Source organism: Carassius gibelio, chromosome B17 (genome assembly GCF_023724105.1).
Source record: "Carassius gibelio isolate Cgi1373 ecotype wild population from Czech Republic chromosome B17, carGib1.2-hapl.c, whole genome shotgun sequence".
Classification (NCBI taxonomy): Eukaryota; Metazoa; Chordata; class Actinopteri; order Cypriniformes; family Cyprinidae; genus Carassius; species Carassius gibelio.
The window spans coordinates 13,530,608-13,557,130 of record NC_068412.1 but is presented as its reverse complement, the minus strand read 5'-3'; the positions used below and the strand labels follow the sequence as shown (position 1 = coordinate 13,557,130).

Below are 26,523 nucleotides of genomic sequence, written 5' to 3'. Positions count from 1 at the left end.
ACAAAACACAACCAATTGTATAATATGCATTAATATATTTTAATACATTGTATTTTAAAGGTCGAGCCTACAAACCCCACACTTGTTTTATAAAATATTTGAGGCATATTTTAGAGGCAATCGCTCCATGTTGTCTATAAGCATTAACACCAGTTCCCTGCTAAATGTTACAATGCTTCATTCACACATCATGCTTCATTTGCATTACAAAACGTGAATAATATTTGTAGGATTTACACAAGAGCTGAGTACAATAGCATGTAATAAAGCTCCTGATGCACAGACAACAATAAAACCAGCTAGTGCTGTTATATCACTGCGATGTAAAAGGAATACTAATTATATCTCTGTGGTATAAAAGTCATATCAGCTCTCAAATCCACAGTGAATCTTATTATCCCCCCAAAATCGTGAGATTAGGACAGATTTTTGATATGAAGTCCCTAGTGGAACTGACCTGTAAATCTGAGGTCTCCTCAATATCAGGTTGTGCTCCAAGTTGATAGGATTTAAAGAAAACCAAAGCTGGTATAAATGAAATCAGAAATATCTGAGAATAAGATAGCATTGAATAAGGATGTAAGATGATGTTTTGAGCAACACATTGTTTGGCAGAGGAAGAGCAATGGAAGCTTTACAGTTCCTGCTGCGGGCGATAACCATCCATTGACACAGCTGGATGAGAGTGTGGGTTAAAATTAATAAATAAATGTGTTGTAAAAAAAAAAAAAAAACTAAAAATGCACATAGCTACAGAGTTAAAGTCTGTTTCTTTTTCACAGCCGTTTTCAATAGTAGCAGTGGGCCTGTTTGAACTGACATGCTGCTAAAGTGCATGAGGAGAGTTAAGAGGATTATTTTTGCAATTTTAGATTCAATGCATTACTCATAATCCTGGGGTTGATGGTGGCCAAATTGTCAGGGTCGAAGGGGGGACCTCTGTGTGTGTGCTTGAAAGAGAGAGAGAGCGTGAGAAAGAGAGATTTAGTTTGCAGAACACTAAACCCGAAAAAGAATATTTTGAAGTAATTTTGAAGAATTGTAATGGTCGCTCTTTTAAAATAAAAAGCTTTTATCCTTCAAAAAGAATATAAAAACACAATAAAATGCTCTACACTGATATTTAAGTATTTAAGTGTTGCAAAAACTGTTGAAAAGAGGAACTTGACAATCAAATCAGTATTATAAATCATTCAGACTGCATTTTTTGATCTGACTCAACCAAATATATTTAAATAATAATTATTTCCTAAATTGGATATCATTACTCATGAACTAAGCTTCACTCATGTCAAAATGGATTACTTTTATGATAATTTGGTGGTGCTTATTTCATTCATTGTAATTGCCTTTAAAAGTACACCAGGGTGAGTGTGAGTAAATGATGAGATTATGACATTTTTAGATGAACTAGCCCTTTAAATGTCTAGTCTCTATCTGTATAATCTCAAGGTATTTTTGCCGAGTGCCCTTTGGGAGGAGAATTATTCACTGCAAATTATTGATGATGACAGTAATGATGGCAGTAATTGCTATCATCAAGAAACACCATTACAGCATAGCAGTGTTGCTGGGGCTTCTGCTACTGACCATTAATACCTTTCACAAGAATAAACTGAATCAGTTGCACAAGTGTCCACCAATACAGTTCTAATAATTGCCTTTACGCTGCTTTGAATGTGTTCCCAGGACATTGCAGATACATTTTCCTGAATACCACTGCGAGTACTCATAAATGACCCAAAGATCGTTTTCAATCCTAATCGTGATTCAGTTGGCACTTACGAGACACGCAGGTGAGCCACTACCATGTGGATTTAATTAAATTACAGAATCAATGAATCAATCAGCTGCCGCCATCTGTTTAAGGACAGATGGTGCTATAAATCCGAGATTGGTGGGAGAGCAGATGCTATGAGGGGTCTCAAGATTTTGGCATGTGCAAGGCAATACACTTCTGAAAAGTGATTGTAGAAAGCATTCATCTAAAAAAGCATAAAATACATAGTGTTACAAAACCTTTTTTTGTCCCTAAACCAAATGACACCCGCATAACTTCTCTCGGCTTGCCACACGGCCTGCTGGGTAATAGTCTGCCATGAAGTCCACTACTCTGCAGACTCTACAAAAGTCCACATCGAGGACATCGCATATGACCCCTAAAATAACAAAAGGCTTCACTGACATGCGCAAAATGACTGACGCCAAACAGGAAATGCTTGCTTTAAAATTTGTATTAATATCTCAAAATATCTTTCATTTATTTTTATTATTAATTTTTATTAATTATTTTAAATATTAGTGTTTAGGTTGAATTTATTTTTATAATGTATGTTAAAAATATATGAATTTAGTTTTTCTGTTAGTTTTAAACAGTTTTCATTAATGTCAATAACCCTGCTTTTTAACACACACACACACACACACACACACACAAAAACAACAACAGACTTCCTCTCAAACTGAAGCAGACTGAGATTCATTTAACCCTTGTTGCGAAATCACTGCCATCATATACTGCGTATTCTACAGCCTCCAATAATTGATAGAGCACTGGGCTCATTATTTTAGTTGCTGATTGAATCGTTAGAGGGGGCAGTTCATTGACTCAAGGAGGATGAGTGTTATCACTGTCGAGTCAGATAAGCTTACGGAGTGAAAATCAGACACCGGAAGCCACTGCTGCTGACTGTCAGATGACAAGGTGTCCATTTGTATTCTTCCCTGTTACTGAGCCTGCCAGACACTGCAATGACTAACAGTAAATGATGGACCGCAGCTGAGTGAAATGAATATGATACAGAATGAAAACTGTCTTGCCACTATATTTATCTGCAGGCTGAAATATTTATTTAACATTGTATAGCCTGTCCATGGCATGTTAAAAATTGTGTGAACATGGCATTTGTTTGCCCAACAATATAAGGCTAGTGCTTGGTGATATGAAATTAGTGATCTTAAACAGTCATGGTGTTGACAAATTATTTTAACAATAATAAGTGGTGCTTTGCTATTAGTATTGCTCATATGAGGTGTTGGGGGTTTAAACAAATTAACAATCTTTAATATTAAGCAACGGACATGAATGATATTGCAAATTGTGCCATTTATCAAGAAACAATGAGTGATATTACTGTTCCAAGCATTTAAATGCATAAAATTGAATCTGACTTTATTGATCTAATAAGTTTAAAGCCCCCAGTTTAGTTAAACGTTTTCCACTTTGCATTTAGTTTATCCTGTCAAAGTTGATGTTTTAATCATAATCATATCCTCATGGTAAACAGTCAACAGTAAGTTTCCATTTAAATAATTACAGAATATATTTAATAATTTTACTGACAATATTTAGAAATAAATATATTTCTATATATGTCTATAAATCTATATTTCTATGCAGAGGGTATAAATAAATATTACGACATTTCTATATCTAATTATTTTTAGATCAGTTTCATGCAGAGCACCTAAAATATAATTTAATTAAATAATGTCCTCTCTTGGAAAATATAAATGAGTTAAAATAATACTTTTAAGTTTTTCATGGAAAACATGAGCTTATTTGTTGATGTATATTGATGATCCAATTGGTCTGCTGTTTTATTCCTAATGTAGTCTCACATAGCCAGACATTCAGGAAACTTCAGCAAAGATAATACCAATGTGACGCATACATCTCCCAGAAATCCTGCAGACTTCAACAAATCAGTTGACAAATTCAAAACTCCAGAAGTGTTTCCAATTTTGTGTGCCACATGCATCAGACGTTCAGCCAACAGTCTGTGGGCGTGATGTGATGTCAGAGGAGGAGACTGTTTCAAATATAACTCCTGGTTGTAGGCTTTAGTATTATTTATTGTATATGTAGGGTTACGTTTCAATTTTTTCCTTTCAAAGTTTAATGGCATGGCTTTCAAATATTTAGTGGTGAGCCAGCTGTAACCTAGTGTTAAGTAACATGCGCACTGGTGGTTGGGCTAGCAAGCAACTATACATAACACATTAGAAACCACGTAGCAATGCCTCTGGAACCACTATAGCAACCAATGCATCAAAACCACTTAGAAAACCTTTGCAACCATGTAGGATTACCCTGGCAACTGCTCACCCAAGCACTGTCAGTGAGTTTTGCACAGCCATAAAGTAGTTGAAATGAGCAAGCAAATTGACAAATTGACAAATTATTCACGGTCCACCAATTGGTAAAGCAGCATTTTTTTTAAACACACTCATGCATGCACCCCACCCCATAATCCATTAGATTTTTCTGTACATGAACAATTCATTCTGATCCAGAATGAATTGTGCGAAAAAACAGCAGAAACTCAAATTGATCATTCCTATGCACACATCTTTGATTGATGTTGTTTAAACCATTTTGCTCCTCTTAATTCAGGTGTTGTGTGTCTGTATTTGTCATCAAGTGTTGAGTTGTATTTCATATCTGATAACTCAAAGCCCTGTTCCGTCTCACTGGCAGTCTGTGCTTCAGCCCCCATCTCCCATGTTCTGGCAGCCTCATTAGAGAGATGAAGCCTTAGTGTAATGAGAGAGCATGAATACAGGTCGCTCTGTGTCAGCTATAACTTCCACTGCTAAACAAAACACACGCGCCCACAAAAAAAAACAAAACAAGCTTTGACTGCCAGGATGTTGTGCGCTGAGGAAAAGACAAAACTAGGCCATCTGTGCTTGAGCCGCAATCACTGGCATTTTATTAACTGTAAACGTTCTTGCTGTCCCTCATTCTTCCTCCTCTCTCTCTCCCTCACAGGAGTTATGGTCAGTAAGGAAGCAGGCCACTGCACTCTGTCAAGTTTAGAGTCTGACTCAGAGTCTGGTGGTCCTTTGCTGGAGGGGAGCGGAGCAGACGCGGTACGCAAGCGAAACAAAGCCCTGCAGGTGCGTTTTAAAGACATCTGTGAGGCGCAGAATGAGGCTGCCCACCGAGGTGCCAGAGACCGCTCCGTTTCCTGCAAGGTCATCCACCGGAGGTACATGACCATGCCGGCTCGCCGCTCCATCCCAAACGTCACCAAGAGCACGGGCGTGCAAACCTCGCCCGATTTGAAAAAGCGCTACAAGACTTTCCCCTTTGACCGAAAGAAGGGAAACGTCATCAAACACACAGCTCTAGTGGAGAATTACCCAGATCAAAGCAATTGTTTTTTGAGTGATGTAAAGGGTGGGGAACTGGGGACAAGGTGCGAAGGTCGGGTGCAGCAGACCCGGGTGTTGCTCCACACTACACCGCAGTGCAGTGACGCTAAGGACTTGTGTGCTGGGCCGGACTGTTTAGATGGGAATCTCTGCACTGATCTGTCAGACACAGTTTTGGATCAGTCGGACTCACGGAGGGACACCAATGTCCTGGGGAGTGGGGCCAAGCACAAAGGATTACCCAGTGAAAGCGAGGCAGGGGCAGGCCAGCAGCCCAATTGTGCCTCCTTGACCACGCCGACTCAACCTCTGCAGGTCAGGGGTGACTGTTCAAAGATTTCTGGCCCTATTGCATGGACATCTTTGACACAAGTGGAATGCCCGGAGAGCCCCTCAGGGAGCTGCAAACGAAAAAAAGACACGGCACAGCTGAATGGATTGCAGACGCAGTCTCAGGCTTTGCCTCATTCGGCGAGTTGCGCTTCCCAGGCCCACTGTCACAGTAGTCAAAACGCGGGCACCGCAGAGACCCGGCAGGGCATGCAGGGGCAGCTGATTGCTCTCCCTGGGGCCGATGGGAATGTGAAAGACAGGCTCCAAGCTATGGAGGCTCTGATCAACTCCAGTCAAGAAACCATCAAAGTGCTGCTGGGGGTAATTCAGGAGCTGGAAAGAGGAGAAGCACAGCGAGAGGGGTGAGTCATAGTCTTTATGTAATGCATTTAGTATTCATCAACTGTATTTGTGCAGGTTTTGTGTTTCAGGCTTGTTTTCTCAATGTGAGCAAGAAAAGATAATACTAAAAATACCAGAGTTCTAAGGCTATTGAACCTGTTTTTCATCAGAGTTTGGAGAATCTGCCACTTGCTGATCGGAACTTAAAGAAAAGTTGTTTAAATTTCAGTTTGTAAACACCAATGGGAAATTCAGTACAGTACAAAGGAAGCCTTGCAAAAAATGGTAATCCCACAAGTATCTGTTCAGACTTAACAGTCTACATATTTCTCACTGTATAGGGATGAAACAGGTTGAACATTTTGGCCAATATCGATTTATAAATATTTTATACTTTTTTCTCTGTAAAATAAAAATTAAATGCTAAAAATGAACAGCAATCATTTTAAAGGCGCAATATGTAATTTTTCTGCTTTACAAATAGCAGAAATCACTATATCTATGTTATATATATTTTTTAGTTGTGTACTTACATTATCCCGACAGTTTCCACGAACTTTCAAATCCGGAGAAAATTATATTTTAATTAGAAGACACGGCACGTTTCTTTATTTCCGTTTTGTCGCCCATCTATGACGTCATATAAACTTTGACCCCTCTAGTTTATCTAGCTTCCTGCGGAACTGCCAAATACAAAGGTGAACAAAAGCAAAGACAAGACGAAGAAGAAAAAGTAGTAGCTAGCCTTGATCGAGACTATTATATTTTATATTTATATTGTTTATATTCGTATTTATACCTCAATCAATAACTTAGTTATGGATCATGATTATGCTTTGCCTGCACGTTCTGTGAAGTGCAAACGTACGGGTGAATTAAATGACCCGAGATGGTTTTGGGACAAGATAAGAAACAAGACACGGGTAAATATTGGAGTTGCATTTCCAAGATAGTTTCGTGACAAGCTGAAACTACAGAGAGATGCCGAACTCGCTTGCATTCTGATAAACAGGTATGCATCCATTCAGCTAATGGTATCTATCCGTATATTTTGTGAAACGATGATGTCTTGTGTAAAACACAGACGGACTAGCTCTCATGTATAGTATAATGTAAATCTGATTTGTTCTATATCTAGCTGGATAAAGTAGCTTCAAATGCAGTTCACTATATTGTTCGATATCATAGTATAAACGTAATTATAATTATTAACTACAGGCGACCGTATTTTTTTAACATATCGTCCCCTTGGAATTATAAGGTTCTATCTGCGTTCTGAGTAGTTATGAGATATTGAGCTTTAAAGTTTTTGTGTTCCATAGACTTCTGTAGATAGAACCTTTTTGTTTTTTCAATAAAAAATCCCAAAATGTACACAACTTAAAATAAAACATCACATTATGTAAATAAATGGTCACAGAACAAGAATATGTGAATAACTCAATTTTGTCAAAAATGTCAGATAGAACCTTATAATTCCAAGGGGACGATATATTACTACTAGCTAGATGGAATATTGATTTGATAGGGGTCTCATAATTCATATATCTCTCTGTTCGAAAAGACGTGATTGTCAAAATACTAAGTTAGAATGAGTGAGGAATGATAGGGAGCGACAGAGCGCGTGTTCCAATGAACAACAACTCCCATGAAACCTACTCTCTTTCACGACGTCATCAAAGTACGTCTTATGTTATTATTTTGATTGAGTGACCCCTGGCGGCCAAAAATCCCATACTGTACGTTTAAATGCATTAAGTGAATTTATTTATCACAACAGTATGTATAGTTTGAAAAATGGATATTCAGTTAGCAATAAATCACATTTAGGCAAATGTCATGCAAATGTAAAAATAGGGGAAATGATCGGGCACAAGTAAATATACAATATTGACTTATATCCTATAAATGCAACAATTCTAATGTTGGCCCATAACGTGTATGGTACTGATATATAGTGCAAAAAAGTGACAACTCAAGTACAGTAAATAAAAAAAAAATATATATATATATTTTCTTCCTTATTGTGATCTACATGCTAATTGAACAGATTACTGAAAAAGGGGAAAAATTACTGTAGATGACTTTGGTTTTTCTATCAGTTGTTGATTGGAGATCTGAAAGCTTGCAGTGGATTGTAATAAAGGGGTGGGTTTAAACGGTTTAAATTATTGTAAAGGTCCTACAAATGTCCCCAGAGAGAAGTCTGACATTTTACCAGAAGATAAAGCTTTTTGATTATCATTTTGATTCGAACATTATGATGAAAAAAGGAATGTGTGCATAGATTAATTGTTCACAGTAAGATCAATAAGATTGCTTTTCATTGTGAGCATTTGAATAGTAGGCTATTAAAGATTATCCAAAAAAATGGGTCAATTTTAATAGTGACACAAGATACCCAGAGAGAGTCCAAGCAGTGTTTTTCCTTATCCAAGTGACTACATAAACCTTGACAAGTGTATTATTAAAATTAAACTGTCACCTGCTTTCCTGAATGGACTTGTGGAACATCTGGAGGAACAGACATTTTCTCTTTTTTAATTTACAGTTTTTAATCACATTACTGTGATGTTTAACACTTTTAAAGGAAAATGCAATGTAACAATTCATTTCGACCCACTTAAGTATAACATCCAATCCATTGTTACCACTTTATGAGCACATTAACTAACAATCATATGTTTGAATAAATTTTAATTTCAGTCATATGAGATGTTTGTAAATGTATGTTCTGCAGCAGTAAACAAGGGGGCGGGGCTTAACGAACTGTCAATCCATAGCCTGTAGTAGTCACTCTTCAAAGATAGAATAATAATGTTTGTTTGGAAAATGTGCTGGAGCTACTCTTCTGTTACACCATACTTCATTTAGCAGACAAGGTCACTCGTAAACAACAAAGCATTTCTAAAACGATCCGTCATACCTGATTTATGAATAAAAGGCAGGTGTGAAGTCAGCAGGGAATATGTATTCAACTCGGCAGGTCGAATATTTTAATTTCCCTGCATTTGTGGTGTTAGCGCCGCACAGGTTTAAACCAGCACTGTGAACAGCATGAACATCCATTTATAACAACTGTTTAAAGCTTTCAAATGCACTTCAGCTCCATTTCCATGCCAGCATCTATAGTGAGTGGCAAAAATTCAGGGTTATGGGTTGTGGTGACTGTTGAAATTGGAACCTGGGAAGTAAATGAGGTGAAAAGATGCTTCGGTGCCTGTTGAAAGCCACTTGCGCAGTAACACAGGGACACTTCAATGTCAGATGTCATCCTGCATTCTCTAATACCTGATGCTCCACAGGCACAGAGCCAACCTCACTTTCTCTCTGCCAGCCCTCCCGATGAGAGGAAAGAACTCGATACAATCAGTGCTCCTCATGTTTAATAATGCCCCTCCATTAAGTGGACGTCTCTTCTGGTTGGGATGCTGGGAGCTTAGAAGTGCCTGCCTCAGCTGTTGGCTGGACAGGACGTGACAGTTTATTTAGTGAAGGTCGATGAGAGTGGGTTCTGGAGATATTAGCAGCTCTTAATCTCTGGTAGAGATCCAAAAGGAGAGTTAGGCATATGTTTATATATATATATATATATAAATATATATATATATATATATATATATATATATATATATATATATATATATATATATATACACATGTTGACTACCATAAAAAAATATGAGGTCAGTAATATTTTTATTTTTAAATTTTTTTGTTGAAAGAAATTGATTATTTTATCCAGCAGAGATGTATTAAATTGCAATAAAGTGACAGGAAGGACATTTTACAAAACGTTTCTGGTTCAAATAAATGCTATTCTTATGAAATGTATATTCATTAAAGAATCTTGAAAAAAATTATCATAGTTGCCAAAAATGTTAAACTGCAAAACTGTTTTCAACATAGATAATAATAAGAAATGTTTTTTGAGAACCAAATCAACATATTAGAATGATATCTGAAGCATCTTGTGACACTGAAAAGTCCTGTTTGCCATCACAGGAATAAATATAAAAATAGAAATCAGTTATTTTATCAGTTATTATGGCAATAATACTTTACAATATTACTGTTTTACTGTATCTTTGATCAAATAAATTCAGTTTTGGCCAGCAAAATAAACTACTAAGATGTATTAAAATATCTTAATAGCATATTTAGCACAAACATATTTATACATATATAAAAAAATCTTGAATTTTAATTAACAGTTGGTGGATTTTGAAATGTAAATCCCATTCAGCACTCAGGTTTTTTCTTGTAAAGTGTCATTAAACCCTAGACTAATAAACCATTCACTCACAGAAAACCTTTACAAAACATCCCAGGAATAAACTAGAGATTTCTGCTCCATTTTTTTTTATTTTATAAATATTTTTTATATTTTATTTTTATAAATACATGAACAATATCATCAAGCATACTAATTGGATTGGATATTATTTTTATATGGGCTTGAATAAATTGACATTTTTATTTGATGCTTTGTTTTTTAATGGTAAATGAGGTTAAAATTTGATTAAAGAATCTAAATCAAGGCAAATGCTTCTCACAGTCAAATCCATCTGAATCCTCAAAACAATTCAACTAAAACAAAAACTTGTATTCTCTCCAGTCCGTTATGAGTGATCCGACAACAATATTTAACCATGGTTCTAGATCATTTCTCTGAAATGACTCTTTGAAACTAGTCTTCTGTAGACTGACATAAGAAAATGACAACTGTTTCTAAGGTAAAATTGGTCCATAATATTTGTATTGCTGGGCTCAGCAAGGTGTCAGTAATAGCCACTTTATGTCTACCATATTATTTCCCATTAGTATGGCAGAGATCTTGTAAACAGCAGATAGCTGAATTTGTGTATACTGTATCTCACCCTAAACATCCCCTGAAATGAATCAAATTGGCCACTCAGAACTGGTCTAAATCCCACAGTCTCAGCACTTAATGTCCTTCAGGCATTGCTTTGGGCAGGTAATGGCCCTCAAACCTAACTCACTGTCTAAGGAGCACTGGACTTCTTTCTAATCCCAGCCAGGAGTGAAAAAAGCAGAGCACAAAACCACTACCCAAACAGCCTCAATTAGCAGTGCCTCATCAGGCAGCCCTTTCATCTTCGGAAGGAGAAAGTGTATCAGTTTTTTTGTGTGTGTATGTGTAGCTCCTATACTTCACAATGAGTGTGGGGCCTATTATTAGAGGCAAGACCTCCGTGCCCACACTCCCACATGCTAGGTGTCATCAGAGCAGAGTGGCTCAGTGTGGGCAAATGAAAGCCCAGCCAGACTCCCTGGGTTAAACCAGCCAGAGCCAAGGGTTTTTGATGTACCTCTCTGTCTGAGTGCAGCGCTTTTAGTGCAAACAAAGCGTCTACATGCTGCTGACAGCCAGGGTGGGCAGAGCTTAAAATGCCAAGCACTCGGGAGCCCTGGCATGGATGCCTCTGGAACACCGGGGTAGAGCCTTTAGGTGTTAAGCCAGCTTTTATTGCTGATTGAGTTGTGCTGCGCCTGGAAATTTGGCCAGTTAGTTTGCATTAGGACAGTACTACAGGAGTCATCAGTCTAACAGAATTTAGACAATTTTTTGCCACTTTTGCCCCATACGGACCAAAGTATTTAGAATCAAAGAAAGATGGAATTTGCGAATTATTAGTGGAAAAAAATCTGAAAATGAATGAAGTGTTAATAAATAAATAAAACAGCATATTGATATATAACTGTACCCATATGGTTATATGAAATATATTGCCCTTTAGATGGTTTCAACGGCAACAACATAAAATAGAGGTTTCCCCAGTAACAGCTGAGCTCACAAATGCTGCTTTATCAGACATTACATGCAAAATGAAATGAAAATGAAATTGAAAATGTTCTTAAGATAGCCTTCCTTCAGAAATACAGTGATATAAAAACACCCGCGCCTCGTATTGTTTTTTAAACGTGCAGTACGTGCTCATGTTTATTCAACGAAGCCTTTTGGAAAATCGGTCAGTTTTGATATAGTGGCGAGAGCCACAAATAATAAATATATGGGAAATACATAACACAGCACAACCACCTGAGCCCAACATTAGTCTCCTCATCACTTTAACTTTAAATCTTGCGTTTGTAGCCGGCGCCATAGCCAGACTGATAAACAAACACAGACCGGAAGCTAACTTAGGGCCAGGCACATACTGTACGCCCGATGAAACCATACAGTATTTATCGAATAGTGAAAGTGCCATGTATGTTAATGTTACCTAGATCATTTTCACATTCATACATTCTCTGGTTAGATGAACACAAGTGATTCTAGTTTCAAATAAACCTCTTTAGTAACTTTTCTATTTGATGATTTTTATATGGTACTACTGTATGTAGCAACCATATATGTCAACAGTACATATTTATATATAACTTTATGAAAACGATTTATTGTATACTTATATATTTTTTTATATCTATATTTTAATAAATGTATATCGTTTATATTAATATAATAACTAGTTTTGATGGCTTTTAGGAAAGATACACATGTACATGTGCATGACATATATGTCCAAAAATGTACATATACATAAATATACATATTTGGATGAACTGGAAATGTATGTCAATATATTATGAAATTGTTCCAATTTATATTTACTGTATCGCACCTACCCCAAACTCTTGAACAGTTTTATATAATTTCTTATTTGTAGGGATACTCTCATATACACAAAAATATAAATTTTTCAGATGCTGACATAAGTTTCTTTTTTAGGAAGGCAATTGAAAGATAATTGTAGAGGAGGAATAAATGATGATTCTGTGTTTCTTCAACTTTGCTGATGCCTCAAATTAGCAACAATATATAATTTTCCACAAGTACTTTAATGCATTTTGTTTCCACTCGCCGAGGCTCATTTCACCATTATATTAGACGATAGATGCGTTTTTTAATGCAGTACTTTCCAAGGACAGTCACTGGGTGATGTATCCAAATGGAGATCCAACCGCCTGAACTGCTTTTTAATCATTATCACAACTGGCTCATTAGTGTGTCATTGACTTCCACAGCCTATCCAGACAGCAACAGATTGTCAGTGTCTGGATGAAAATGGGATTTCACAAGGCTTGCTCTGCTGTGGTTTAAGGGCATTTGGATTCCTTTTCACTTAAAATGCATTTCTAAGCATTCACAATACAAAACAGCACAATTAAGTATCAGTCATTGAAGCTTATTAGTGCTGCTTAAGTACACTAAAAACTCTGATCATTTTATTGCTAAATATTGGGATTATTTCATTAATACATTTAAATGTAACTCTAATTACACTTTATGTAAACAACCAGTCAGTAAGCACTGATAAAGACTATCCGTTAGATGTAAGCTAAAATGTGTTTGATTCACAAAACACAACTGACACATTAGAGTCAGTTTTTCAGTAAGTGGACTATACTGGTTTAATATTGTGATTTTGATTCAATAAAGAGATCCGAATCATATTGTTGATTGTTCTATAAATAAACTACACTGGTCACATTGTGTGCTTTAAAATATTGCTGGAAACTGTTCAAGAATTTGAGTATGCTGTTCCATCCCTCCATAAATGCAAGAACCATTACTGGGAATCAAACAGCAACTGATTCCTGGTTCCCTCTTCTAGGCAAGCATCATTCATTCATTGTTTTAGATAACATAAAAATCTAGTTCTTCATTCTATATTTTGTCTTTGATGATCAACAAATGAATTATCCATGAGCAGCTTTCAGCACAAGTCAAGGGACTTCAATGAGTATCATCAGATACCGCTCTTGCTTACAGTGTCACGTATCATTTTCATTAGCATGTGCAAACATGAGTATGTCTTAATAGAATTCGCTGAATTTCAATGACATACGAACCATTGTGTACTTTATTCACATTAGAAACAAAACATTAGTTTGCTATTACACAGTGTGTAGACGTGCTTCTGCTGCCGGTGTCAGATTTTCACAGGTTATTCCAGGAACGTAGCAGTGTGCCACCTCCATGCACACTCAGGGCACACCTCCAGCGAGAGAGGGCAGAGCGTGCCTTTCAACAGAGCTGATGTCTGCAATAACTGAGAGCCAGCTTGGAGGGAAACACACACACACACACACACACACACACACACACACACACACAGTCTGATCAATACTTATTTTAAAACAACTGAAATAGATACATAATATTACTGGATGCTCCACAAATTCACACTTTCACAGATGAGAAAGGAACCTGACAACTCTGTTTTGGAACATGGTTTCTAGCTGGTTATTAATTGGTGTAAACTGGTAGATCATATAAGCAGGGCATAGTTTACACACAAATGATAAGTCTGTCATTATTACCCTCATGTTGCTCCAAACCTGGGCTTGCATTTCCCAAAAGCATCATTAGTGAACTATGGTTGTTAGTTATTGAACTCTATTGGTAATGACGGAACTTGTTGCTTTTTAGAAATGGTTGACTTTCTTTATGTTGCATAAAAGAAAAGAAGACATTCTGAAGGAATATTTCAATTCGTTATGCACATACAGTAAATGTTAATTGGGTCCAAAGCAACATTGTACTAGGACAGTACAGTATTAACAAAATATATTTTTGTTGTTAACGATAATTAGACCGTATTTTGCTGAGTGTGTTTTTGTACTGGTTTAGACTTTTTGTGGGCAGCTGATTAATAAAGCGTTTTGTATTCTTCAAATTATGTGCAGTGGATAGTTCACAGCAATGACAGAAATCATCTTTTTCATTAAGGGCTTCCTTTTGCCCCACTAAATTGATTTCCAGTGGCAATTTTTGCCCTATTGGATGTAGGTATACATGTATACATACATCAATAAATGAGACTGGAGTAGTTTAGTCTTTGGTTCTTTTAATTGTGATGATTTTGACTCACATTTAACAAAAACCCACCAATTCACCATCTCAACAAATTATAACACTTCATAAGACCAAAAAAACATTAAGTGAATTGTTGGCTTACTGGAAAGTATGTTCATTTACTGTACATGTACTCAATAATTGGTAGGGGCTCCTTTTGCTTTAATTACTGCCTTAATTCGGTGTGGCATGGAGGTGATCAGTTTGTGGCACTGCTGAGGTGGTATAGAAGCCGAGGTTTCTTTAACAGTGGCCTTCAGCTCATCTGCATTGTTTGGTCTCTTGTTTCTCATTTTCCTCTTGACAGTAGCCCATAGATTCTCTCTCTGGGGTTCAGGTCTGATGAGTTTGCTGGCCACTCAAACAAACCAACACCATGGTCATTTAACCAGCTTTTGGTGCTTTTGGAAGTATGGGCAGGTGCCAAATCCTGCTGGAAAATGAAATCAGCATCTTCAAAAAGCTGGTCAGCAGAAGGAATCATGAAGTGCTCCAAAATTTATTGGTAAATGGGTGCGGTGACTTTGGTTTTCAAAAAACACAATGGACCAACACCAGCAGATGACATTGCACCCCAAATCATCACAGACTGTGGAAACTTAACACTGGACTTCAAGCAACTTGGGCTATGAGCTTCTCCACCCCTTCTCCAGACTCTAGGACCTTGGTTTCCAAATGAAATACAAAACTTGCTCTCATCTGAAAAGAGGACTTTGGACCACTGGGCAACAGTCCAGTTCCTTTTCTGCTTAGCCAAGATGAGACGCCTCTGACGTTGTCTGTGGTTCAGGAGTGGCTTAACAAGAGGAATACGACAACTGTAGCCAAATTCCTTGACATGTCTGTATGCCTTGACCACAGCCTCAGTCCATTACTTGTTCACTCAAATTCTTGAATCGATTTTGCTTGATAGTCCTCATAAGGCTGGTCATTTTGTGTGTAAATGTATATTTCTGACTAACTTTTTGCACATTTGATGTTAGAAATCAGTATTGTAGTAATTAAATATTTGTTTAGGTATCACAAAACTTGTTCTATTTTGTCGTAGATCATTAAACCGTTATGTTGCCCCAGAAGTCTGTCCGAAATCAGTTTCATGAGGTGCCTTCGTGCAAAAACGCTGCCTGGAAAGTCATTGCCTCATACGGCAGCGAGGTAGCAGTCAGCTGCCTATGTTTTTGGATGCAGCCCATGAGACCATTTTGAAGGCTCAGGAAACCTTTGCAGGTGTTTTGAATTGATGAGCTGATAGCATGTCACCATATTCTAATTTGTTGAGATTGGTAGAGAAGAACTGTTGAATGCAGTTGTTATTTTAGTTTACTTTTTGCACAAAAAGTATTCTTGAAGCTTTATAAAATTATGGTTGAACCACTGATGTCACAACAACCATTTTAATGATGTCCTTCTATGTTTCGGATCCTTGATTGTAGTTGTACCCTTGCTGTGTATGGAGGGTCAGAGAGCTCCCGGATTTCATCAAATATATCTTCATTTGAGTTCCGAAGCTGAACGAAGGTCTTACAGGTATTGAACAACATGAGAGTTTGAGGATGTGTGAGCTGCGCGATTTCCTATATGTGTGTGTGTGTCAGTAAGCAGCTCATTAATACAGAACGATAATTAAAGGCTCTAATGCACACCAGCACACCAGTATATGTGTGTATTGTAAGAGCTAGACGACGAACGCTGATGACGTGTGACGTCATGGTTGTGGTTTCCCAATCCTTAGGGGAATATCTTCTCGGCGGAGGGGTAGGGGAAGGGGAAGGGGTATAAAATAGAATTGGGATTGGGCCTTAATGAGTAAGTCACTGAATCATGTATTCAAGCAATTTGTTCAAAATCACTGATGTATTCAGAAACAAAGTTTTATGAATAAATTATTGGATCATTTACTCAAATTATTTTGTTAAAAAATGCAGATTCACTCTGTTCTGAAACACTGAATTTCACAATGTGAGTAACATTCTTTCAGCTCACACATCATTACCAACAGTTACAATCTTTACAGTGGACCCCACTTTTATAATATATATATATTATATAAATATAATATATATATATATATATATATATTAGGGGTGTAACGGTTCACAAAATTCACGGTTCGGTTCGATACGATACACTGATGTCACGGTTCGGTTCGGTTCGGTTCGATACGTTTTAGATACAGCAAAATGTAAAAACATCTCAACTTTTCAGAATGCCGCAAGCGCACCGCGGGTCATGTGACAAGAACCAACCAATCAGCTTCATCCTTTCCCGTAACAAGGTTGAGAGCTCAGCCAAGATGAAGGAACAGCTGATCATAGTTGTATATGGATTGCAATTTTGAAATAAATTTAGTAGCAGAGCTACTGCAAGCGATTTTTAGAGCTGCAAATCCATTTATCCTTCGCTGAAATTTCCGCGTCTCATGGAGAGAGCACGTCATTGTTGCTTAGCAAAGACAGACGCCTCATGAGCGCTTCTGCCCGAGCGCTTTGGAAAGGAGGAGAAAGACGTGCTTAGCGTTTTCCACGCGTTTTTAGGAGCGATATGTGAACGGCCCCTAAGGCGCTCGCTCACTCAGCACGCGCTGAAGGCTCGTTGCAAAATGTCTAATGCATTTAACAGACCAGAAATATAAGATCCTAAAATAACCAACAGGTCTGGTGTTTGGGTTGGATTCCCTGTAAGCTATAGTGTCTAAATGCTGCAGGGATAGTTTGCTGCGTGCATGTTTCTCCTTTTTTTCGTCTTTTCCCAGATAGTACTGACGCATATATCCCAGATATTCCCGCTGGTGTTTTTTTTTTTTTTTTTTTTTTTTTTTGTATTCCCGCTGGTGTACCCTGTCATGTTGCAGATGCGACATACCGTTGTTTTTTTATCCACCACTCTCTTGCCATCACCATTATAGCTTAAAGGGAATCCAAAGTGCACCCAAACACCAGACCTGTTGGTTATTGGGGGATCTTCTCATTTCTAGTCTGTTAAACGCATTGGCTATTTTGCCACGAGCCTTCAGCGCGTACTGAGTGAGCGAGCGCCTGCTGAGTAGCCTAACATAAACATATAAGATGGTGTTTTTTTCTTCTTCGGGAGTGTCAGGGGCGTTGCCTGTTACGTTGTTTGGGTTATTGGGCTACCTTGTTGAACGCATATCATTATATTTCTATCTCTCTCTTTTTTTTTTTTTTTTTTCCAAATATAATTAATTACTCCAACGAACCGTTCGGTATACATAATGCGTACCGCGTACCGAACCGAAAGCGTCGTACCGAACGGTTCAATACGAATACGCGTATCGTTACACCCCTAATATATATATATATATATATATATATATATATATATATATATATATATATATATATATATATATATATATATATATAATTATAATATATATATATATATATATATATATATATATATATATATATATATTTGTGTTCCACAGAGGAAAGAAAATCAGTCAGGTTTGAAATGACGTGAGTGTGAGTAAATGATGACAGATTATTCATGTTAATTCCAAAACACACAGGAACTAGCACTCACCTCCAACAGACCTAATCATCACATTGGATCTTTTTTGGGTCACCCTTACTGCCAATAATTCTTTGCCCTTCCTGACCTTTAGGATATTTCTTCCTTAGTGCTTCTGGAACAAGGAATGGTGCAATCTCATCTCATTCCTATTTATTCCAGATCATATTGAACCTATTGATTTTCTTTTAAGTACAGTTCTCTCCTACCATGACGTAGTGCCCTAAATCTAAGCATTCAGGGAAAGATATTTTTTTAGTCTATAAGCAAGAAAAGTAAAAGCTCAGTTCAGGGGTTGTTTGTGCCGACTGCATTGCTGCAGCAAAACATCACTCTTCTACATTCGGACATAATGTGTGTAACCACAGTCGCCGTGAAGTCCTCAGTAACGTCAGATTGAACTGAATACAGAATATCAATGACCATCCCGACTCTTGAGCGCTCAGAGGGTTAAAGTGATCCAGTTAGGCTTTCATTTAGCTTTAATGAAAATGCATAACTGCATGGCTGCTGGGTGCAGCTCTGTTATTGTCTCTGGAGAAATGCTAGGCGTGTGTCACAGTGTCACATTAGCACACAAATAATATAGCAAAACCACTTCAAGTATGCCAGACTAGTGCATGATCCATCATCCCCTTGTACATACATTAATGCTGCTGAAGCCCAAGGGCCACAAATGAACTGTGGATAGATACAGGGAATTCAATCCTGGTGTCTTCCATCATGAAATAATATATAGAAATCCTGGGCGCAGGGCAGAATAAAACAGTAATCTGCAAGAGGCCCTGTGTTAAGAAAAGACTCCAATGCAGAAGATATAATTAAGGCTATAAATCAATGAAAAAGTTTTATTGAATCAAACAATTATACATCTCATGCTTAGCATACTGTAGCTGTATTGTTTTGAATCAAAACAGCACTGTGAAATATTAGAATTTGGTGCTTTGTTTTAACTATACCTTTAAGTTTAATGAATTCTACTGTTTTTCCACAGACTGTCTTATCGAACTGGGCAGGATACAGCCAACTGTGACACATGTCGTAACAGTGCCTGCATCATATACAGGTGAGTCTCTGATATCACAATCTTTCAGCTTGGCCAACATTTTTATACTGTTGATTTTTTTTTTTTTCATTGTACATTTTGAAGTTTCATCTGAATCCTTGATTCAGAGATTCTCTGCATAAAAAGGCACACATTTGTACAAGTGCAGCTGCAGTGTCCAATCATATTGTCAAATTTGTCTCTGTTGCAGTAAAGCTTTGAAGAACTAGAAAGTATAAAAATCTGTGCTGTTAGCCTGAGCTCTTCTACCAATAAGAAGTCAAGTGTAAAATGAAAAATATCATCAGTTCCTTTGATGCATCCCGCATATGGACTTCATACATTTTTACCAGACCAACTGAAAAATCCACTCAGAAACTGTAAAACTACACAATTTTTTCTTCAATGCAAGTTAAGTGCAATTGTACAATTCTCATAAACATATCCTTTAATTTAAATATTTTAAATGAATGGTTTTGCTGTTAATTTTGGTATAAAAGCAATAATTACCCCTATGCCATTTCAAACCCATATGTCTTTGAAATCCAGAATGGCAGACCTAGATCACACAAACACACACACACACACACACAGACACACACACGGCTGTTTTCATTCGTGTTTGTTTTGCAGCAATATGCTTGCACGTGGGAGCAAAACACAAACATTTTGCCTCTCAAGCATTTTTGTATTAATTCATTTACACATTGAAATCAAATGCAGTGACATGTACATAAAGGCATGCCATCTATCATCAGACAAATGCAGCATTTCACCGCCTACCAGACGACCCTGGAATACATTACTTGGGTCAGAAAAGAAATCAAAAATATGCAATTCAGTTTGCACAGTGAGGGAAATCAAATACACCCAGATATGCATACTGTATAAGCTTGTCAGCACTCTTTGAACACTGGCCCAGAAGACATTACTATAGAGAAGAGCTAGAACACATAAATAAATAAAAAACTACAGTACACTCTAATGCACACATAATGATTATTTAGGTGTAATTAGTAAATTAAGGATTTTTAATGTAAATCAATAATGAAATCTGTAAATGTTATTTTTAAATTAATATTGGTGTTACTATATGTAATTATATGATATGATATTATGTTTTATTATTATATCTTTCTATTTAATTATATTTAAATCATACAGATTTAGAACAACATAAGTAAACAACATGAGGAAATATTGCCAGATTTTTCAATTGTGGTTCAAATCCCTTCTGTATTAAAGGACTGTTTATTTGATTGTTTGTATGTTTATCGTGAATATTCATCCATTCTGCTCAGGTGTGCTTCCGTTCGTTAACTAAACCATGAAATTGAAGGTTCTGATTTGTAAAAGCTATAATTGGTTTTGGTTCTTAGGAACAGTTCATGGTGAATAGACAGTAGGTTTGGGTGAGCAATAAAAAGGTGTTAAATTGCAGTTCAATGCCTTTTCCTGAGATCCCCTATAACCCTCTACTGGAATGTTCTTATAGAAGGCGACACACTGTGACACTAGTATGAGAAGAATACTGAGCAGAAACAGAGAGAAACATGTATTGCTGAGGATGATGTGGTTGTCCTAGTTACCGAAGTGATGAGGAGTATAGAAGGGAAAGGTCCTCCTAGCTTTGGTTGGGGTTAGTGAATCATAGCAATATGTCTAAAAATTTACAGGTGCATCTCAATAAATTAGAATGTTGTGGAAAAGTTCATTTATTTAAGTAATTCTTGTGTATTAAATAAATTCAGTGCGGAATTATTTTAAGTCTTTGGTTCTTTTAATTGTGATGATATTGGCTCACATTTAACAAAAACCCACCAATTCACAATCTCAACCAATTAAAATATGGTGACATGCCAGTCAGCTAATCAACTCAAAACACCTGCAAAGGTTCCCTGAGCCTTCAAAATGGTCTCTCATTTTGGTTCACTAGGCTACACAATCATGGGGAATGCTGTTGATCTGACAGTTGTCCAGAAGACAATCACTGACACTCTTCACAATGAGAGAAACCACAAACATTAATTGCCAAAGAAGCTGGCTGTTCACAGAGTGCTGTATCCAAGCATGTTAACAGAAAGTTGATTGGAAGGAAATAGTATGGAAGAAAAAGATGCACAAACAACCGAGAGAACCACAGCCTTATGAGGACTGTCAAGCAAATTTGATTCAAGAACTTGAGTGAACTTCACAAGGAATGCACTGAGGCTGGGGTCAAGGCATCAAGAGTCACCACACACAGACGTGTCGAGGAATTTGCTGAACCACAGACAACATCAGAGGAGTCTTACCTGAGATAAGGAGAAGAAGAACTGGACTGTTGCCCAGTGGTCCAAAGTCCTCTTTTCAGATGAGAGCGAGTTTTTCATTTGGAAACCAAAGTCCTAGAGTCTGGAGGAAGGGTGGAGAAGCTCATAGCCCAAGTTGCTTGAAGTCCAGTGTTAAGTTTCCACAGTCAGTGATGATTTGGGGTGCAATGTCATCTGCTGGTGTTGGTCCATTGTGTTTTTTAACTTGTTTTGCGTTCATTTTCTTAATTTGTTATTTAAATAAAAATATATTTCTCATATAGGCCTATTTATTCGATTATATATATAGGCCTATATATAGCCTAGATTTGTTATGTTTTTCTCCACTCGCAGAAGCACGGTAGGTGCGTGATGTGATATGAAGACCATGTGAATCCTCATGTTCTGTTGTTTGCTGCTTTTTTGCATATGTAAAATTAATTACCGGGAAACAAATGTTAGTATTTTTAACTGGTCACAGACACTTAACCTTTCTAATTTAATTCAATTCTAATTTAAAATAATCTTGTCAGTTAACGGTTAATAATCGGTTAACGAGCATCGGTTGTTGGTTAGGAAAAATAACCTAAATGAATATCCCTAGTTTGTACATTTATACTAAATATAGTCTAGCCAATTTAGAATCTGGTTTCCATACAAATACTGTACCTCAAACAGTAAGAATAAACTAATTTTATTGTTTTTTATAATAATAATAAATTTACATCTGCATTCTAACTCAAGCTACTACTACAATCAAATGTGCATTTCTAAGAGACCTCTTTTTCTTTTTACATTGGTATTAATATTATCAGGCAACACAAACCTGTTTGTTCATTTGATGCAGTTTTACTCATTAGAAAATGTAGAAACTAAGACATTATTTTTTTCTATTAAGATATTTATTCTGTTAAGGAAAAATGGCTGGAAACGTGTAAAGAATTAAATAAAATGAAGTGTTTGTCATGTTCTGACCATAAAGAATATAACCACAATTAACTGTCTAGTTTCTACAACTTTGGAGCAAAAATCTGCCTTTAAACTTATAAGAAATACAAATTGGTCATTTTTTGTCATAATTATAGATATAAACTGATCTGAAAAAAAAAATTATCGTCTTGGCCATATTGCCCAGCCCTACTTTATAGTAATTCTAAGTACTTTTGAACAGCTGTAGCAGCAGTATCGCTATTCAGATCACAATTTTAGCGAATTGTAATAGCAGCAGGATCATTAGGTGAAATAAGCATTTTTTGTCTTTGCTTATTCAATACGGCTTACAGCAGGTTTTTTGCAGCAGCTGTATTATATTTAGCAAATTCTGATTCCATGTTATTACAGCTGTAGCTCACATAGTATTAACTCTACAACATTGTGAATATCATTCAAAGAAACAACATGTATTACAACTCAGTACTGAAAAGTTAGTGTATATTATCAATAGCAGCAGTGGCAGAAGTTAATAATCAATGTAGTTGCATGAGGGTACAGTGAAAAGCTTGCTGGTAGTGATCACAGTGCCATGCAGAGACAGTACACGTGGAAGCGACAAAGCTATTGTACAAATTCTGTTTTTTTTTTTTTTTTTTTTTTGTATCTGAAAAACTGTCAGAAATAGAATAGGGCTTCGGTTACAATTGTGAATTGACGCACGGCTGTAACAGATTGTGATGGGTTCTATTGATTTTATCATGTTTTTCTGCTCGCTGTTAGAAATAAAATAGACATTTGCCTAGCTACCTATGCCTAATTAATGGAGCTAACAGCAGTTCAGTTTCTTTGGGTGGTTACAGCAGCATAGGCAAAAGAAAGATGAAAAGGTTTTGGTTAGGGATGCACCGAAATGAAAATTCTTGGCCGAAACCGAAAACCGAAAAAGAGAAAACCAAGGCCGAAAACCGAAACCGAAACACCAAAAGAAAATAAGCCAATTATTAGTACCGTTGCATTTATTGCTATGACCGTGTACTAACTTAACTAAAATTAAGACATTGAAATTGCATAAATTAATATTAAAGTTTCAAAAATAATTACAATTACATAACTTATTTAAAAAAAAAAAACATAAAAATACATAATTACAAATGATGCAAATATTTATTAAGCGCATTGCAACAATGCACAGTAGAAAATAAAATTCTAACTAAAAATGTATCCCACTCGTGTATATTTAATAATAATGTACAGGCCTACTGGCCTGCAGAAAGGTTTTAAAATGAACAGTTCTCTCATAAAAACAAAGTGCATTTAGGTGAAGTGCATTTGAAATTTTTCTATGTAGGACTAGAAAGTGCATTACTTCTCCATTTGGCAAGACTGTTATCACAGTGGGGGACTTCAGACAGATAACCATCTAGCTGTTGAGCAGTTGAGCTTGTCATCTGCCTGACATTTGAGAAATATTTTGAGTGTATTTAAATAGGGCCAGGGCATAAATAATTTTTTTTTATCAAATTAAAGCAGAAATCTAGCAGAAAATCTAGCATAAATATGGCTACAATCTGATATTATGTATGTATATATGTTTGTGTGTGTGTGTGTGTGTGTGTGTAGTAGCCTAAGAACAAAATAGCCAACGTATTATTATTATTTGAGGCACTTTCTTGCAGAATTCCACTGAACATATCAGACAACGATGGTGCATGCCCCTCATCTGGTGCAAAGACCAGTCTTTTTTCTGCGCTCTGATCTGTCTCCTGCACTTGGCGCTTCTCCGTCTCTATGCGGGTTCTCCGCATCCAGCGCGGCCTGGATCATTTCTCGTGCGCACTGCCTTATTTCCGCATCCAAGTAATGGTCTTTATAACGCGGATCAAGCACATTCGCGATGAAGTGCAGAGGATCCGAAAAGATCTCAGTGAGACGTGTGCTAACAGACTCTATAAGACTGTACTTTTCTTTGTTTTTACTTCGTGGTCCGTCTTAATTTCTTTGTTAGGAGACGCTTTAGTGCTGCGAATAAAGGAATAAGAAGAGAATGTTCTCACTGGTGTTAAGTGAATGTCGCGTGGAGCTCGTGGTCTGCGCTATGCTGGTGCACGTGCAGGTCGTGGTTTCTGTTTGCGTCATCACAACATTTCGGCCGTGTTGTTTCGGTGATAAAAGTCTATCGGCCGAAAACCGAAAAGGCCATTTTCGGCCGATAATTTTCGGTGGCCGAAATTTCGGTGCATCCCTAGGTTTGGTTATGTGTTACAAATTAATCAAGCATAAACCTTGAGATATTATTTTAACCTGGTGAAATGTAAATGACACAGGGCACAAAACTTTATTAGTTTCTTTTTTTTTTTTATCCATCTAACCTGACCATAGAACGGGACTCGCAAAGCCTTGACATCGTATCTGGGAGATAAATAAATGAGAGTACAATCAAAGGTTTCGCTTATCCTGTCCAAATGCACCACACAAAATTCAGATGTGGGGGTGGGGGGATGGGGGATGGAGGGGTTAATTTCGAAATAACGCAAGGTCCCCAGATAATACTAATCCTGTTCAAATAGGGCTATAGTGTGCATTTCTTTCTCGGTAAATTTGAGCTATTGGCTCAGACACACATAGTTATCTCAGTCATTAGTTAAATAAACCTATAGCACCCAGGTTCACATTGCTAAGAAACTAGTTTAAACTATCTGGTCAGCTGATCAGGTAAACACAGCAATAGTCCACAGGCGGGCCCAGGCTCACATAGATACTGTAGCAAACACAGTCTCATGGCTCTCCGGAGCAGAAGCAGTAAATATGTTTTGGCAATAGACCTGCTTGTTCCTTTGGGAGGGGGTATCTTTTCATCTCTCTTCTGCCTTACAGGGATGATTTCAAGCATGTTATTGTGTAGAAGCAGTATGCTTTCATGCTTATAGCAGTGTACACATTTTAGCGGTTTTGTTTATCTTCTTTCCTAGCTTTGTTGGGGGGTTATTTTATATGCTATTTGTGCAACAGCAGTATGTCTTTAATACTCACAGCATTGTATGACCATATGCATTGGCTGTAGCAGGGTCCCGTATTGCTTGCAGCTGCAGCAATAATCTACAGCTACAGCAATAATCAGCAGCAGCCAAAATAAGACCAAATACATGAACATTGTCATAACCATTACCATGTTAAATTTATTCTGAGAGTTGTCATGATTGTACTGAAATCACTTGGTGAAGTGATATGGACATGGAGTGCAGTCAAGAGCTGCCTAGAAATACATTCGCAGTACGTTTCCCTGAAAATAATACACACCTTAGAAACATTTATTAGCCAATCACATTCATGCATTCAACGGCCCAGTAGTATAAGGACATTCAGATAACTGCTCATTAGACATGCACCGAAATGAAAATTCTTGGCCGAAGTGAAACAAAATGAAACACTGGGCCCAAAGGCCGAATACAGAACACATTTTTTGTGTTTGTATTTATCCCATTTTGCCATAATATATATATATATATATATATATATATATATATATATATATATATATATATATATATATATATATATATATATATATATATATATATATATATATATATTATAATAATAGTCAAAATATGCAGATTTTGTTTTGTTTTGCCTTTGGGAGACAAAAAAAATCATTTATAAAACAATAGTTTAAAAATATTTACTTAACACTGAACCTTTTTTTATTGTAGCAGACTTTACACCAATAAAACACAATTTAACTTCAAATCAATAAGTTAGTTAAATATTGTTTTGGGCCATTTTTGACACCCTTCTTTAATAAGGCGTTTATTTTTTACTGTACAAATAAATGTAGCCTTCCTGAGCAGAAGAGACTTTTAAAGTCACCATGAAATCAAAATGGGTAATTTCTTTTTTTTTTTTTTTATGGAATACTGTAGTGTTTATTATAAAAATTTTATCAGTGCACTTAATTTTTTTTATTTTTTATTAATGTGCCCTAGAAATCTTTAATCAAAAAT

The 26,523-nt window shown here is 36.7% G+C and overlaps 1 protein-coding gene across 4 annotated transcripts in view; it reads left to right on the top strand.

Annotated features, from left to right (window-relative positions):
- LOC127975903 (inhibitory synaptic factor 2A) overlaps positions 1-26,523 on the top strand; it is a 42,394-nt gene that overhangs the window by 4,219 nt on the left and 11,652 nt on the right. For 3 of the 4 annotated variants that reach the window (XR_008157651.1, XR_008157650.1, XM_052579947.1), the window contains 3 exons: positions 1,690-1,796; positions 4,775-5,855; positions 19,248-19,319. Coding sequence is in view for 1 of the 4 variants with exons in the window: in XM_052579947.1 (XP_052435907.1) it covers positions 1,736-1,796; positions 4,775-5,855; positions 19,248-19,319 (1,214 nt within the window). In the remaining 3 variants the exon portion in view is untranslated. The remainder of the gene's footprint in view (positions 1-1,689; positions 1,797-4,774; positions 5,856-19,247; positions 19,320-26,523) is intronic. The other variant, XR_008157652.1, reaches the window with a different exon arrangement.